At 44.7% G+C, this 15,036-nt stretch overlaps 2 protein-coding genes across 2 annotated transcripts; one reads left to right on the top strand and one right to left on the bottom strand.

Moving 5' to 3' along the window:
- The first annotated feature begins 2,651 nt into the window (after positions 1-2,651).
- LOC129595781 (phytanoyl-CoA dioxygenase domain-containing protein 1 homolog) lies at positions 2,652-4,591 on the top strand. Its single transcript, XM_055492890.1, has 6 exons — positions 2,652-2,814; positions 3,068-3,335; positions 3,417-3,548; positions 3,609-3,752; positions 3,933-4,179; positions 4,344-4,591. Exons 1-6 carry the CDS (start codon positions 2,776-2,778, stop codon positions 4,399-4,401), a joined length of 888 nt encoding a protein of 295 aa, XP_055348865.1. The 5' UTR covers positions 2,652-2,775; the 3' UTR covers positions 4,402-4,591.
- Positions 4,592-10,782: 6,191 nt separating this feature from the next.
- LOC129595795 (uncharacterized) lies at positions 10,783-13,760 on the bottom strand. Its single transcript, XM_055492906.1, has 4 exons — positions 13,551-13,760; positions 12,449-13,245; positions 11,377-12,259; positions 10,783-11,221 (listed from the first exon to the last, which is right to left on the bottom strand). The coding sequence occupies exons 2-3, from the start codon at positions 13,205-13,207 to the stop codon at positions 12,071-12,073; spliced, it is 948 nt and encodes a 315-aa protein (XP_055348881.1). The 5' UTR covers positions 13,208-13,245; positions 13,551-13,760; the 3' UTR covers positions 10,783-11,221; positions 11,377-12,070.
- Positions 13,761-15,036: the final 1,276 nt, after the last annotated feature.

The following is a 15,036-nucleotide window of genomic DNA, read 5'->3' as shown; positions in this document are numbered from 1 at the left end:
TACTCAGTGGCTAAACTGACTAGCGAGTTAGTGTGATTTCGACCCGGAAATTTATTGTTGCGGCGCCGCAGAAGAGTGGCAACAAATGACCAAAGCGGACCTTCCGGCCTTCGAAACCAGAAAACACCAGAAGATTTGGGATGAACCGATCATCCACGGCACGGTGGAAACCCTCCTGGCGGCAGCTCAGTCAGACATGTCAAGTGAAGCCCGTCTTCGAGGTGTGAGCACTAAGGATAATGGCGCATGGCTGGAAGCACTTCCAGCCGCATCCCTCGGTAACTTCCTAAACGACACCACACTCAGAATTGCTGTCGGCCTGCGTCTCGGCGTACCAGTCACCATTCCACACCGTTGCAATTGTGGTGAATGGGCCGATGCGCGAGGATACCATGGCCTGAGTTGTAAAAAAAGCCGGGGCCGGAAGCCCAGGCACAGCTGCATCAATGTCACTTTAAAACGCGCCTTTGCTTCCGCCGGTATTGAAACGGAACTGGAACCACCTGGTACTTGCCTAACCAATGGCAAGCGCCCCGACGGAGTGACTTTGGTCCCATGGGAAAGAGGAAAGATGTTGACCTGGGACGACACATGTGTGTGCACGGTAGCTTTGTCGCACATCGCGGCAACATCGAAGCAAGCGGGAGCAGCCGCGGCGCGCGCAGAGCAGGATAAAGTGGCGAAGTATCGGGAACTCACTCGAGATTACCTGTTCCGCGCATTTGGCGTCGAAACACTTGGACCACTCGGACCGGATGCTTCTCGTTTGGTGACCGAAGTAGGGAAGATGATACAACAGGAAACAGGCGAGGTACGGACGACGGAGTTTTTGCGCCAACGGATCAGCATTGACGTCCAACGCGGTAACGCGGCCTCTGTCATGGGAACAGCACCAGCATCGGCCAACTTAGACGAAATGTTCTGTGTGATTAGGCCACCCATTTCCGCAGTCGGCTGAGGCTGTGTATTCAGTACAATTCTTTCACTTTTATGGAAACTTGTGACGGTATTGTATCGCCAAATTGATTTAAACGAGGAGGTAGATATACGACGAATAAACAGTATCTGTACAATGTCATAATGATTTTTATGTGCGATCGTACTGTACAATACATCTATGAAAGGAGCAACTACAGATACAACTTTGTACATATTGCAATACGCACGTTGTACTGCATCTGCATAGTGCTACAAACGTTAAATAATTTTCATTTTTATAGCATCGTAGGATGCAGCGATGAATACGTACAGATGCTACTCGTATTTAATACATCCTGAATAAAACTGGAAATATATGAAACTGCTTTTAAAAACCACTGCCCATAGCAGTGTACGTTCCGTCATATGAGAATAAAATTATAATTTCGAATTACGAGCATTAATGCAGTAATAGTATATTTAAGTCTACTCTAATAATTTAATAATATTGTATATTTTACTGTATATTTCGGTAATTAGAACTTATTAATAGTAATACCTATTACAGTGTCAGAGCTTCACCATCGCAGAGCCGTAGGCCATAAGGAAGTAATTTATCGAAGTGCCAAAGCAAATACATATCGAGTACTCACCGCGGGTATATTAATATGTAACCCAATATGGCAAACCCTCAGTTAACACATACAGTTCATGCCAGGCGTAAGCACAGGTTACAGCCGTTATACTGTTACGGTTAAGTTGAATTAATCGGATTTTATAAACACCTAAGCGCGCATATACTTTGTAAGTGGCGTATGCATATTAAACATGCAAAATAAAATCGTGGATCTGTAATTGGTTTGCTTTGCAGAATGCAGGGCAATAATACACGATTCCGCTTTGCAACGTGTCAATTGTAGACGTATAGTTGAAAGGTTGAAATGCTGGTTATATAAGTAACCATGTCGTATCTTGGTTCAAATATTTTTAGGTCACTACCTAACCCTTCTGAAAGCACTTTAATCAAAAACGCTTTTGTACCGGAAAAATAGGAAATGCCGTATCCTGAAGTTATTTAGCACACCGTAAAAGCATGTGCAATACTAGCCACACCAACCACTACTCTTACTAGTACCCGGAATCAAACGAGCAACGAGACAAACGCCACCGAATCAAAATTCCTTGCTGCAGTTGTCGATATATTTAATAATTTATGAAGCAAAATGATAATCTAAATTGTTACCCGTTGGAAAAGTAAAGTTTGTGTTAAAGTAATCAACAACATGTCATCGGTTTATAGTTTGTATAAAATTTACAAAAGTTTGTACAACGGTTTTTACAAAGTCTTATCGGTCAATAATTTGAAAATACCTTATCGCTTAATGCACGCAAAAAATCTGCTGATCCGGACTGCTAAATATAAAACACAGAAATTCCTGCCTCAAAATTTACGAATTGTTGAGGAATTGTTGTTTGTACGTGTTCAGAGTTGCACAATAATTTGTAATAGGTTTGTAGCAGGTTCATCTTGAGCTTAGGTTTTCTAGAAGGCTTGATCTGGATGCTGTGGCTAGGTGTTATTGCTTATCAATCCGCATCTAATCAATTAGTTCAAGTACAAGGGTCGACTTTTGCGGTTAACATCTTATCTACAGTACATTGCCTTGCCACCTGTTATAAATAGTAAATACCCACGAAGACAGTCATATACTTACAATTTTGATCTTCGTATAAGTGCTCGTATGGCAAGCTCTGGAAAGTAAAAGCAAGCATAACCACGCGGTGATAAGTTGACAAAACAAGCAGCATACTGGTTTTGCCCGTTTTGGCAAAAAAAGAGTTCAAACTTTTTCGAAAATGGCTGCAAAAATGAATTTCGCCGTCTACTTACAGCAGGTACGAAGTGTGAAGTTATTAACTGTACATATTTTGGGCAGTAAAGCTTTCCGTAATTACGAAAACACATTCGTTAAAAGAACACAGCTTACGAAAATACATTAGAGAAAACCTATATTCTCGACACAGTCGACAGCACGGATATTATTACTTACGAGTTAGTTAGTAACCATATCCGTGCTGTACTTCGCCATTTATTTGTGGAGCATTAGATGGAATAAAGTCGTGTTTTGAATTGTTCTTCTATACGTAGTTCCATGAGAATGGCTACACGGTGATACCCAATTTTGTTGGCGATGCCGATATCGACGCTATGAAAGCCACCATTGCCCGATTGGTAGACCAAATGGATCCACACGAATACAGCCAGCATGTCTTTCGTCCAGCCGCCAAAGATGGTAAACACCGGGATGATTACTTCATGAGCAGCGGCGACAAGATCTGCTACTTCTTCGAACCGGATGCTGTGGATGAACACGGTGGTCTTCTCAGAGAAAAACGTTCGGCTCTAAACAAAATCGGTAGACTTTTATCGCTTTAATCGACAGAAAGCATTTGGCGCTCTGCTTTTGTTTATTTGTCTAATTCAAGGTACTTTTAAGGCCATGCATTAGGCTGGCTGGAGCCTGCCTTTAAAAATGTGACCTTTAGCCAGAAAATGCAAGCCTTATGCCGTCAACTTGGACTGGTCGATCCACGTCTCGTGCAGAGCATGTATATTTTCAAGAACCCAGGTTAATTAAGCAATACCTAGACAAGCACATCTTTTAACAACTGCCACGTTCTTGAAACAGAAATCGGCCAGGAAGTGTTGCCCCATCAAGATTCTACGTTTCTCTACACGGATCCACCATCCGGCCTGCTGGGATTCTGGATTCCGCTGGATGATGCCACAACAGACAACGGTTGTCTGTATTTTATTCCAGGATCTCAACATGGTTCGTAAAATCAGCCGTTACACGTGGCATTATATTGCAGCTGTTAATTATTAATAGTACTCTATACAGCCATTAACAATAAGACTGACACATTGTATGTACTCCTCTAAAAATATTCCATGTCACGTCAAAGCGGTAGCATGCTCGATTCACAATTCGAGAAACTGCAATGTGTTATAGTGCCGCCGACATCCCGCTTTGTGAGGAATCCAGATCCCCAGAGTACCGAACTCACACAGCTGATTGGATCGCAGCCGGATTATGCTTGGGATCGCTTCGAAGCAGCCCCGGCACCAAAAGGATCACTGGTCCTCATCCATGGCAACGTCGTCCATCGCAGCAAAAAGAACACATCGCATAGTCAGCGCAATGTTTACACCTTTCACTTGGTCGACTATGGCAAATCGGCCTATAGTGCTCAAAACTGGTAAGCACAAGACTAGCCGAGTAGAACGCATTGTAAGTCAAATTTTTTGTCTTCATGTGTGATATCAGAATTAAAAATTTTGGGTAAGTAGAAAAAAGCAAAGGGCGTAGGATTGCGATATGGTTTTGAAGATCGTTTCGAGGTTCAGTGTGCGGTTATTGCAGGTTGCAACCCACGACCGAATGTCCTTTCCCCAATCTGTATAATGAACGCATCATTTAAAAATGTTGTTAGACGTATGAAAACTCTTTGATACTCCTTGATTAGTTGTACCATTTATGAAAGCCCAACCGCAAAATTCTGCGAGCAACCGTGTCACTAGATTAGCTACCCCCATTATACGAATAAAAGTATCTACTGTATACCAGTTACACCATTCCCTGTTAACTTTAATTCCGAGTGAATGCATGGCGAACCGATTAAGTGTGACCTCATGCACAAGAGGTCAAAATTAATGTTTTTTAACTGTTTCAGTTATACCGCTGCACTTAATTATTTCGGATTAAAAGAACGAATGATATGTTACATGTTACACAACACCGTACAGCGTTAAGACTGTATAATAATTAGAACGTAAGTCCAAGTCAAAGACGATAATTATTGCAAAACCATAAAAAAAACATTGGACGTTACATGAATCTGTACTCGTAGTACAAAACCGTAAGTATTATACTTCTATATGAAGAAGTGGTACACAATAACTAAGGCCGGTCGCACTTTAAACTTATACCACACCAATCATCACCCCCTTTAAAACAAAAAAGCTTTAAAAAATTATTAGGCCAGACGACAGCGCAAATGTAAGTCTGGGTTCTAGAAGAAAGCAAAAATAAACCACAGAAACTAGTCGTCCTAGCCAGCATGGTGTACAACAAAAAAATGGGATGCTTTAATGAACTAATCTGCATCAAGATAGCCTTCCTCATCTCCATGATCATAACTGCCGTAATCGTCATTATTCCATGTCAACCGTCGATGACAGTATCCAGCCAGTTCCACCAGGAAGTGAAGCGCGATCGCGGACAACTTCTCCATTTGCAGGTCCTTCAGGCCGTCAACGCACCACTGCTTGCCGCGGTAATGGGAGGATGGACGCGGGTCAGCGGTCTGTGTTGCACACAATGTCTACCAAAATTATTAACATCCCATGATCCATCATCACAATTAAACGCAAAAGCTGCAGTTAATAGCTAGACCTTTGCTGGTGTCGTGGATTTTCGTACTGGCCAGCCTACTTTCGTTTTTCATATACGTGGTCATTTGGATACAGTACACTTCGATAAATCTTATATATGGGCTTCCAACAACATTACAGTCACATATATGGGCTCCCCGCTAATTAAATTAAAGCCGTTTTAAATAACGGGCAGCCCAAAAATGTGACTGTAATGTGCTGAGAGTCCATGGATACGATTTATCGAAGTATGGTTCATAGACGGACGCCTACAGTAGAATTAGTAAGTATCACATTGATTCTGCCGACAGATCAAGACTGGTGGCGGCAGCGTGAACGTTGGGACGAAAACTAAGTTACAACTATTCGGGATTGTATAAATAATAAATGGCAAAATGTGCAAGCGAATAACGAAAGCGAAAAGTGAATAATGGAAGTGCAAGCGGGGGCAAATTATATTATTTGAAATTAAACACGGACATAAAGATTTAGTCATAAAGTGCCTAATACAGATACACGCGGTGCCTGTTTGAGATCATTAATCTACCCAGCAACGTAAGTATTTTCCGCTTCCAAAATATTGTATAGATAGTTGAAATTTATTAATCGCTATACCTGATGTATCGAAACGAAGTTTTGTGTTTGGCTTGATACGTAGTCATAATAATCTTGGGTTAAAGAAAGTGTACTGCATACCGGTATATCCTGCTCAGCAACAAAATTTTTTTAACGTATACTCATACGTAAGGTAAGAAAATTTTCTTGCTGTTCCTACTCCCCCTAAAGTAGGGGCGGACACGGTAAAACCTTAAAAGGTCAATCGGTATTTTAAAAAATGTAATCTGATTTTCCGCACAGATAGAGTACCATTCGAATGCAGATATTGGAAATTTGGAATTATGTGGAAACAAAACACGCGAGCGGACGTTCGCGCCAGTACGTACCCTGCAGTACGTTCGCGCCAGTACGTACGACACCATGACTCTCCACTTCCTGCGAGAGAATGTGAAAGAGCCGGAACTGCGCCGCGCTCTGAACATCCGGATACCAAAGTCACCGGCAGAATTCCGGGACTATGTCCGGCAGTACACAATCGGAAAGCCGGAGTACGAAGGGAAGGCAGGCCGCGGATACCCAACAATCCGAACGGCCATACAAACGCCACCAGCCCAGGTCGTACCACAACAACCGGCACCGGCGAACCTCCGCACAGAACCCTTGCTCGCATCCGCAGCGACAGACTTTAGCCACTTTGACAGCGACTGGAGCTGCTTATCCTTATCAAGAGGCCTAGGCAGGCATTTCTCGACAGTATCCCATATCATGCTGGCCAGATCACTGCTCCCGGGGAAGTTAGACGTCGCCAGGTTAATGGGCAACCGGATCCTCATCCAGTTATCAATATTAGCACAATCCAGATTGATACTACAGTTGACCAGACGAATCGCATCGCACGGCATACCACCACAGTCTGTGATGAAATCGCCGAGATGATAGTTTGGCGGTAATAATCCGCTGCCTTCATCAGTGTTGAAACGACCTGGTTGACATTTATGATATTTGCACTCTTCAGAGCTCATAATATTGCCGAAGCGCAGAGTCACACATAGTCCCACGACATGTACGGTTCGCAGTCGAATCCCTGTCTTCTGACCAACGTACTGTATCATCTCCATTAGCATAAAAAAATCCCCGGTATCCGTATAACTATTGCGAGCGTCCACCACGATGTGCTGTGTGGATTTGCGGAACAATTTGAAAACCGGTGCCATCAGAAAACTGTACAACTTGTCGCCGACCGAATATTTATAGTTCCCAGAGTTTTCAACAACGATGCAGGCCGTCAGCACGGGTGATTCCAAGATGCAATTCCATGCGAAACAAACGCTGCGTAATCCGGTCTGCGTCCTGGTGTCCAACTGGGAAAACACTTCCAGCAAAACATCTGACGTCAGCACACGCATATCATCAATTTCCTGTGGCTCTACAAGCGACATGCTGTGTTCGATCTGCAGGGCACTGAATTGTCGTATATCGGAAAGTATGGTCGCTTGGCATCGATCGACCTGGTACTGCAAAAAAAGCTACTGTCAACCAACGGCTTGACCGGCAAAAGTTCTAATCAAACCCAACGTTTCCAAATTCGCTTCGGCACCGATTTATCTCTGAGAAAACCCTAATGCGCATTTAATCATAATCATTCAGTAAAGAGCAGTTCTGGGTTACCTGGGCGATATCAAGATAACAATAAGTGCTGCTGTGGAGCATTCCCTTAGGTCGTCGTCGCCAAAGGTACGAGACGCACCCGTCCACTATATCCACAAAAGAAATCGGGCAATAATCGTACTCTGTGGCTGAGCGGCGACCCGCCTGGTCCTTCAAGTACTGCAACAGTTTATCGACATCCACATGGCAGCAGTCTGCTGGCAGAGGTACGCTACGTTTCTCGACGGCGTCTAGTCGCAGTGGCTGCAGCCACGTGCTCATTCTATTCAAGATGTAGGTACCATCATGCCAGTTCTCCGAGGAGGACAGCACAACTGGAGCTATCCGACCTACAGTGGTCCACCAGTCGCTGGACACTCTCCAACGCAGTCGGTTCAACCGAACCAGATCCGTACACGGTACGTCATTCTGCACCCACTGGACTACAGCAATGCTGCATGTTTTACGTCGTAGACCGGGCATCACACTGACGATTCCTGCGGGGAACCAGGCCAACGGACCGGCTGGTGTCTCCGGCATCAGCACGTCCACCGGGATTTGCATGTTGGCACGGACGTGAGCGTAGGCATCGGCCAGGTCCTGCTCTGTTATTGGCTTGAGGTTCTGGAAGATTCGGTTGAATGGGATGAATTCACGTCGTCGGTTGGGACAAAAGTCGATGCTGAGTCCGTTGTCGGCAACGTCCACCACGCATCCACGGTGGAACTGCCTGTCGGCATCCAGAACATCGACGCCGTTAGTTCGACAATCGTTGTAAGACATTACTGTGCCCGAAAGTGGAAAGTATCCAGTCTTCAGCACCTGACGACACCAAATAACAATAACATGTCTGTATAGCTGTTACTATTGCTGCAGTTGGGAATTTTCTGGGACTTTAGTTTACCTGCAGTGAGTCTACCTACACAACTTGCAATCTAAATTGAGATCAACCGTAGTACCACTCTGTTACCGTTATAAGCCTGGTATATCAGTTAGTGAGCTGCACAGAACTCTTAGCTAACTTAACTGTCTACGTTCTAGCTCTTCGAGTTCCAAATCGGACGACAGTCGGCTCAGATCTAGTATATTCTTCAGTTCTTCACTGAAGAATATTGAACCAACTGTCGCTGGGATGCGTACTGCTCCAGTTGCAAACCGTTCATTTATACACTGTAACTGTCACTAATTTCAAAGTTTTCGATACACGGAACTACGGTCATTCTAACCTTTTTTAGTGCTACATTGTTAATGTCATGGAAAACGAACAGTTTTCTGAAGTCTCTGGGTGCTTCGAAAGAAAGTTTGTGTATATGCTTCACTGCTGTATCTGTACGGGTACCCAGGGCCGTAGCGAGGTCCGTGGGATGGGGTAGGCGCAATTTGGCTGCGCCATTTGCGCCCGCTTCGAAGGTCAGTCTGAGCCCACTGTGCCCATAAATTTCGAAGCCTGCGCCCGTTGCGCCCGTATAAACAGGCCGCGCTTTACTACTTTAATTACAGTAATATAAAATATAGTTTAATTATTATAGTTCCTGATCGCCGTACCTCAGACCAAGGCACATCGGCCAAAGTCCACTCTGCGCCACGGGCGCATGGCCAGTGGCGCCCGCTGCGCCCTTTGAAAAATCCAGAAATTTTGCGCCCGTGCGCCTGTGCGCCAGTTTCGGGCGCAAATATTAGTCAAAAGTTGGCCGAGAAGGGGTAGGCGCGCGCCAGTGCGCCTATACCCTCGCTACGGCCCTGCCCGGGTAACTGAAAAGCTCGTGCTCCAGCGGTTCTGTTGCGGATAACGAAGCTTCGCAGGAGGGGTCTGACTTGATTTCTGTAATTTCCGACCTGGGCAGGTGCGCAGTGCTACGGTGACTCGATAACGCAGAAACAAATTGAAAAATATCGCAAATAAGCCTTTAACGTAACCTAATTTGCAGGACGTAAATGTCGGATGTGGGAGAGATAATTTGAAAAACAGCAGCAGTGTGGCAGTCATTGTCAACCTGCCTGGCAGCTGCCGTTCATTACAGTGAGCGCACATGCTGCCCAAACCGAGAGAAGCAGCGCCATCTGCATTTGATACCTACTTCAGAAGTATGCCTTTGCTAAGTATTTAATACTGGCTAAGGCTATTTTGCCGCAGTTTTCTACAGTGTGTCAAAATAGCCTTTTGCTATTTTGCCGCACACTGCGTTAAAATAGCCTTTAGCTATTTTGCCGCAAACACTGCGGCAAAACAGCCGCTTCGTAAATATTTTTCTGATTTTCTCCCTTTCCAACATGCAAGTAAGGCAAACAAATGCCATAAAAATCGAAGAGATTCAATAACATTAAATACTGCATAAGAAAAAATATGATAGCAACAATAACAAGGTGACTGATAGGAGTGCCAACAATAAGATATACGGCTGCAGGGCTGCTAAAATAAACCGATATCGTTATCTGGTTCAGAAAATCAAAAATGTATTGTACCGTCCGTGGAAGCCCAGTGTAGATGCGATGTGATAATTGGAGATCACGGCCGGAAATATCATTTATAATACAAAATTATGTACAACAAAGTTCATTACAAAGCTTTGAAGTTTCGATCTGGTTACGAAAGTTACACTCTTGCCGAAATAATACGAACATAGACACCGGTCAGCTGACTGTGAAAAACAGAAAAATGGGACAATTAGTGTCCTGAACCTAAAAAGGGTGACCTCAGACAATGCATTCGAGTAATACTAATACGGAACATACATCAGACTACAGTGCTCAAAACTGGTAAGGCTGACCTGGATAGGACGCAGTGCAATTTAAATTTTTTGTTGCGTAAAGAATTTAGCAAATAGTTTTTTGGTCCGGAAGTGCGCAGCATTGCGATGTGATCTTGACAGATATTTCGAGGCTAACCGTTCTAATAACTGCCGGTTGCAGCCCACGATAGACCCATTTCCCAAACGGGATGAATCCACAATTAAAATGCTGTCCCCAGTAGTTAAAATTTTGAGCATTCACCGGTTTTTTCGTACGATTGCCTCCCACGTAGCCATACACCAAGTTTGCAAGCAATGGTATTGTTAGACTCGCTATTCGCATTGTACGATATGATTAAAACTTAAAAGTACACCAGTTACTGTCAACTTCAGACTTGTACCTTCACTACCTGGTTACCCAAGATTAACAGGTTAAGTCCAGAGAGTTTATTACAAAGTAGTTGCAAATAAAAAAAAGAAATATCGCTTGTTCTATTGAAGTTCACAACAATTAAGGCCAGTCAGGCCCAGACCACAGCTTTCCGCACTGCCCGAAAAAAACAATTTACAACTTCCATATTATTAGAGCAGACGATACCGCAAATTTACGTCTGGGTTCAAGAAAACTGTAAGTCCTTATAACTAATACCCTATCCAATAAAAATTGGATGTGTTGATACACTTAATCTGAATCATGATACCCTCCACCCTCATCATCCGCAAACGCATGATCATAACCGCCGTAATCGTCATAATTTGAGTCGTCATCCATCGTAAATCGTCGAAGAAAATATTCAGCCAGTCGGATCAGGAAGTGCAGTGCCACCGGAGTCACCTTTTCCCTTTGCAGGTCTTTCAGGCCGTCAACACACCACTCTTTGCCGCGGTAATGCAAAGATCGGCGCGGGTCAGCTGTCTGCGTTGCACATAGAGCCTACAAAACGTTCCTGTTTTAAATTATACCTAAAAAATAACTAAACCCCGAAGAGCACCATTGCTATAAAAATTACAACTTCCCTACAGGCAATACCGAAAATGGAAGAGTTATCTACTTCAAAACAGGGCTGAGAGTCAGCGCACCAAACGTACCCTACAGGCTAGCAGTTTCTCAAAACGATGGCTTTCATTAGCACTGACGGACGCCAACCATGACGACAAAACGTTAAGTTGCTCCTGACGTGGCTGCGGCACACCTTTCTCCAGTACAGTCCATATCACGCTGCCCATATCACTGTTCACTGAAAATGAGCCCTTCGTTACCTTAACCGACAGTCGAATCCTTTCCCATCGGTCTAACTTAGCGTTAGCTAAATCGAGGCACCAGTTGACCAGGTAAATGGTATCACACCACATGCTACCACAAGCGGCGATGAAGTCGACCAGACGATAGGTGGGCAGGGATAAACCAAGGTTATCGTCCGCGCTGTGGCGATGCAGTTGACATTTTTCATATTTATACTCCTCAGAGTCAAGGATCTTATCGAACTGGAGTTTCAAACGGAGTCCCACCAAATAAACCGTTCGCAATCGACTCCCTGTTCGCTGGCCAACATAGTGCATAATTTCCGCCAGCGCCAGAAAATCCCCGGTATCGATCCAGGTATTACGATTGTCCACTACAATGTATCGTGTCGGTTTGCGGAGAAACTTGAGAACAGGTGACAACAAAAAGCAGTGCAACTTATCGGCGAGCGAAATGTTACGATTTCCACCAGAGTTCGCAACAACGATGCAGACCGACAACACAGGGGACTGCAAGACGCAGTTCCATGCAGCACAAACGTTACGTATGTAATCCGGTCTGTGTGTGGGTGTCCAATTGGGAAAACACTTCCAGCAGCACGGCTGTCGACAGCACAAGTAGATTATCTGATTCCTCGCGCTCCACAAGGGAAGCCCTTTGTTGAGGGAGCAGTCCACTTATTTGTCGGATACGCGCGATTAGTCCGTCATGGCATCGACCAGCCTGGTACTGCAAAAGTAAGCGATTATCAATCAAAGGTCTAAGCGCAGGAAATTTTTTCGACCACTGACAATGTCCCAAATGCGAAAAACGTCGACTTGTCTTCCTTCTGCACCGATGTTTCCCCAAAATTTTTTTAAAAACTTTAATCCGCAAATTTCCCCAGCCACTCAGTAAGCAGCATTTTGAGTTACTTACCTGAGCGAAGTCAATGAAACAAATAATCTCCTGCAGAATTCCCTTAGGCAGATGTCGCCAAAGGTACGAGACACGACCGTCTTTTATGTCCACAAAATAAACTGGGCGGTCATCGTTCTCTACGGTTGCGCTACGACACGCTTTGCCCTTCAGGTTCTGCATCAGCTTATCGACATCCACATGGCAGCAGTCTATCGGCAACGATACACTGCGCTTCTCGAAGGCGCCTGGTCCAACTGGTTGTAACCAAGTGCTCATTTTGCCTAACTCACAAATACCATCATGCCAATTCTCCGAAACCGATCGCAAAACTGGACCTTTCCGGCTTATAGTGGCCCACCAATCGCTTGCCAGTCTCCAACGCAGTCGGTTCAATCGCACCAGATCCGTACACGGTACGTCATTTTGTACCCACTGGACTACGACAGTGCTGCAGGTTTTATGCCGTAACCCACGCATCATGTTGACGATTTCTGCGGGGAACCAAGCCAATGGACCGCCGGGTGTCTCGGGCACCAGCACGTCCACCGGGATGGTCATGTTGGGTCGGGCGTGAGCGTACGCTTCGGCCAGGTCTTTTTCCATCAACGGCTTAACATTCTGAAAAATCCGGTTGAAGGGGATGAGTTCACGCCGGCGGTTAGAACAGACGTCAATGAACAGTCCGCTGTCGGCCACATCCACCACGCGCCCACGGTGGAACTGGTCGTTGTCGCTCAAAATATCGACGCAGTTAGTTCGGCAATCGTTGTACGGCATTATTGTGGCAGAAAGTAGAAGTATCCAGTCTTCCGTACCTGACGAACACCACATAATAATTACATTTCTGTACTGCCATTACTGCAGTTGTGATTTCTCTGAGACTAAGGCCCTAACTGCAGGTGTACAGTGAGTTTACCTACACAACTTGCGATCAGAAATTGAGGTAAACCATAGCATCACTGTCTTACCGTCTTCCGCACTACCCCAGGCATGGTATAATAACAGTCAGTCAGCTGCACAGAACTGGAAGCTAACTTGACTGCCTGCTTTTGGCTCTTCGATTTCTAATTCGGAAGACAGTTTGCTGTTTGCATTGAGAAAAGCAGTATATGCAATGTACCTGATAAGCCCGTCTTTCAGCAGTTCTGATGCGGATTGCGAAGCTCCGCAAGATGGGTTCGACTCGATTCCTGTAGTTTCCGACTCGGGCTGGTGCACAGTTGACAGTGACTCGATAATAAACGATGATAATTCAACAAACGCCGAAACAAAAAATTAATGATATTATAAATAATCATTTAACATAACCCAATTTGCTGAACGTAAACGGTTTAGATGTTCGGATGTAGGAGAGTCGCTGGAGAGATACTGAGCAAGCAGAAAACAGCAGCAGCGTGACAGGGACTTATACTCGTAATTTGACTGGCAGCTGCTGTTTCAGTATGTGTTCACTGTTCAACGCACGTGCTGCGCAACCGGCAGAAGCAGCGCCATCTGATTTGCTACATGCGCTTTCGGCTTGCCGACTTAGTAAAAGGCCTATTACTGTGGCCTTCGGAACAAGTGCGAGACAAATGCAGGGAAGTGCAAGAGCAAATGCATTTACTACTTAGTTCCGAGAAAATCTCATCTGGAATCGAGGCTTTTTACTGCGTAATTTGTACTGATAAAGAGAATGTATGCTCCTTATATATTACGTACAAGGAGAGTAGTTTTCTTCCTTTAGAAAATAGAACATGCAAGTGAGGCAAAGAAATGATGTGAAAATCGAAGACAAACAATAACAATAAATACTGCATAAGAATAAATATAACAGTACAGACTCAGAGCAACAACAAGATGATAGATAGGAGTGTTAAAAATAAGATCATATGGCTGCTAGAATAAACCGATAACAGAAAATATGTACATTCTATCTCCCGTGGAGGCCCAGTGCAGATGCGATGTTTGAAAATTCTCGATCACCGCCGGAAATACCAAACGCCCTCGAACGACAAAACTATGTAGAGCAAAGTCATAAAATAACTTCGAAATTTCGATCTGATTACGCAACTGGAAAGAATGAGTCATGAGATGATTATGTTAAGTACCAATGTACCGTATTCTCCCCGGTGTCACCGGTGTGTATTACAATTTTTACGAGTCATCTGTAATCTTGTTCTAACTACGACGATTTTATAATTACAAGCACAGCCATTTTCGTAACTGATTTGGCTGGCGCTCTGGCAATGCAAGACTTAGCACCTGAAAACTCGGGGCCAATTTTCTTATTCGCAGTAGAGACTACAATGACTGAAATGCTTTCTTGAGTAGGCTCAGGCCGCGATACTCAGCTAAGTCCGCCTACTCACCCTGTTTCTGTATACGTCATTCGTTGTCTTCGCCTCGCAACGCATTCCCTTGTATCCATAAAATCGTCAAAGGTCAATTAACGCCTATGTTCGAGAAACGCCGACAAATGGTTTGGGGCAAATGGCCAGCCTCAGCTCGGCCGCGGAGTCTCGTGGTATCGTCAGAACATGCACGGCAACCGGGAAGTAGTGTATGCGTATGCGGATGCGCGTGTATGCCATCGCAGACACCTGATGCGTGGCCAGGTGTCCTCC

The sequence above is a fragment of the Paramacrobiotus metropolitanus genome, unplaced genomic scaffold, assembly GCF_019649055.1.
Source record: "Paramacrobiotus metropolitanus isolate TYO unplaced genomic scaffold, Prichtersi_v1.0 Parri_scaffold0000082, whole genome shotgun sequence".
Taxonomy (NCBI): domain Eukaryota; kingdom Metazoa; phylum Tardigrada; class Eutardigrada; order Parachela; family Macrobiotidae; genus Paramacrobiotus; species Paramacrobiotus metropolitanus.
Note: the sequence above shows the minus strand (reverse complement) of the source record. Positions and strands in the feature narration are given on the sequence as shown.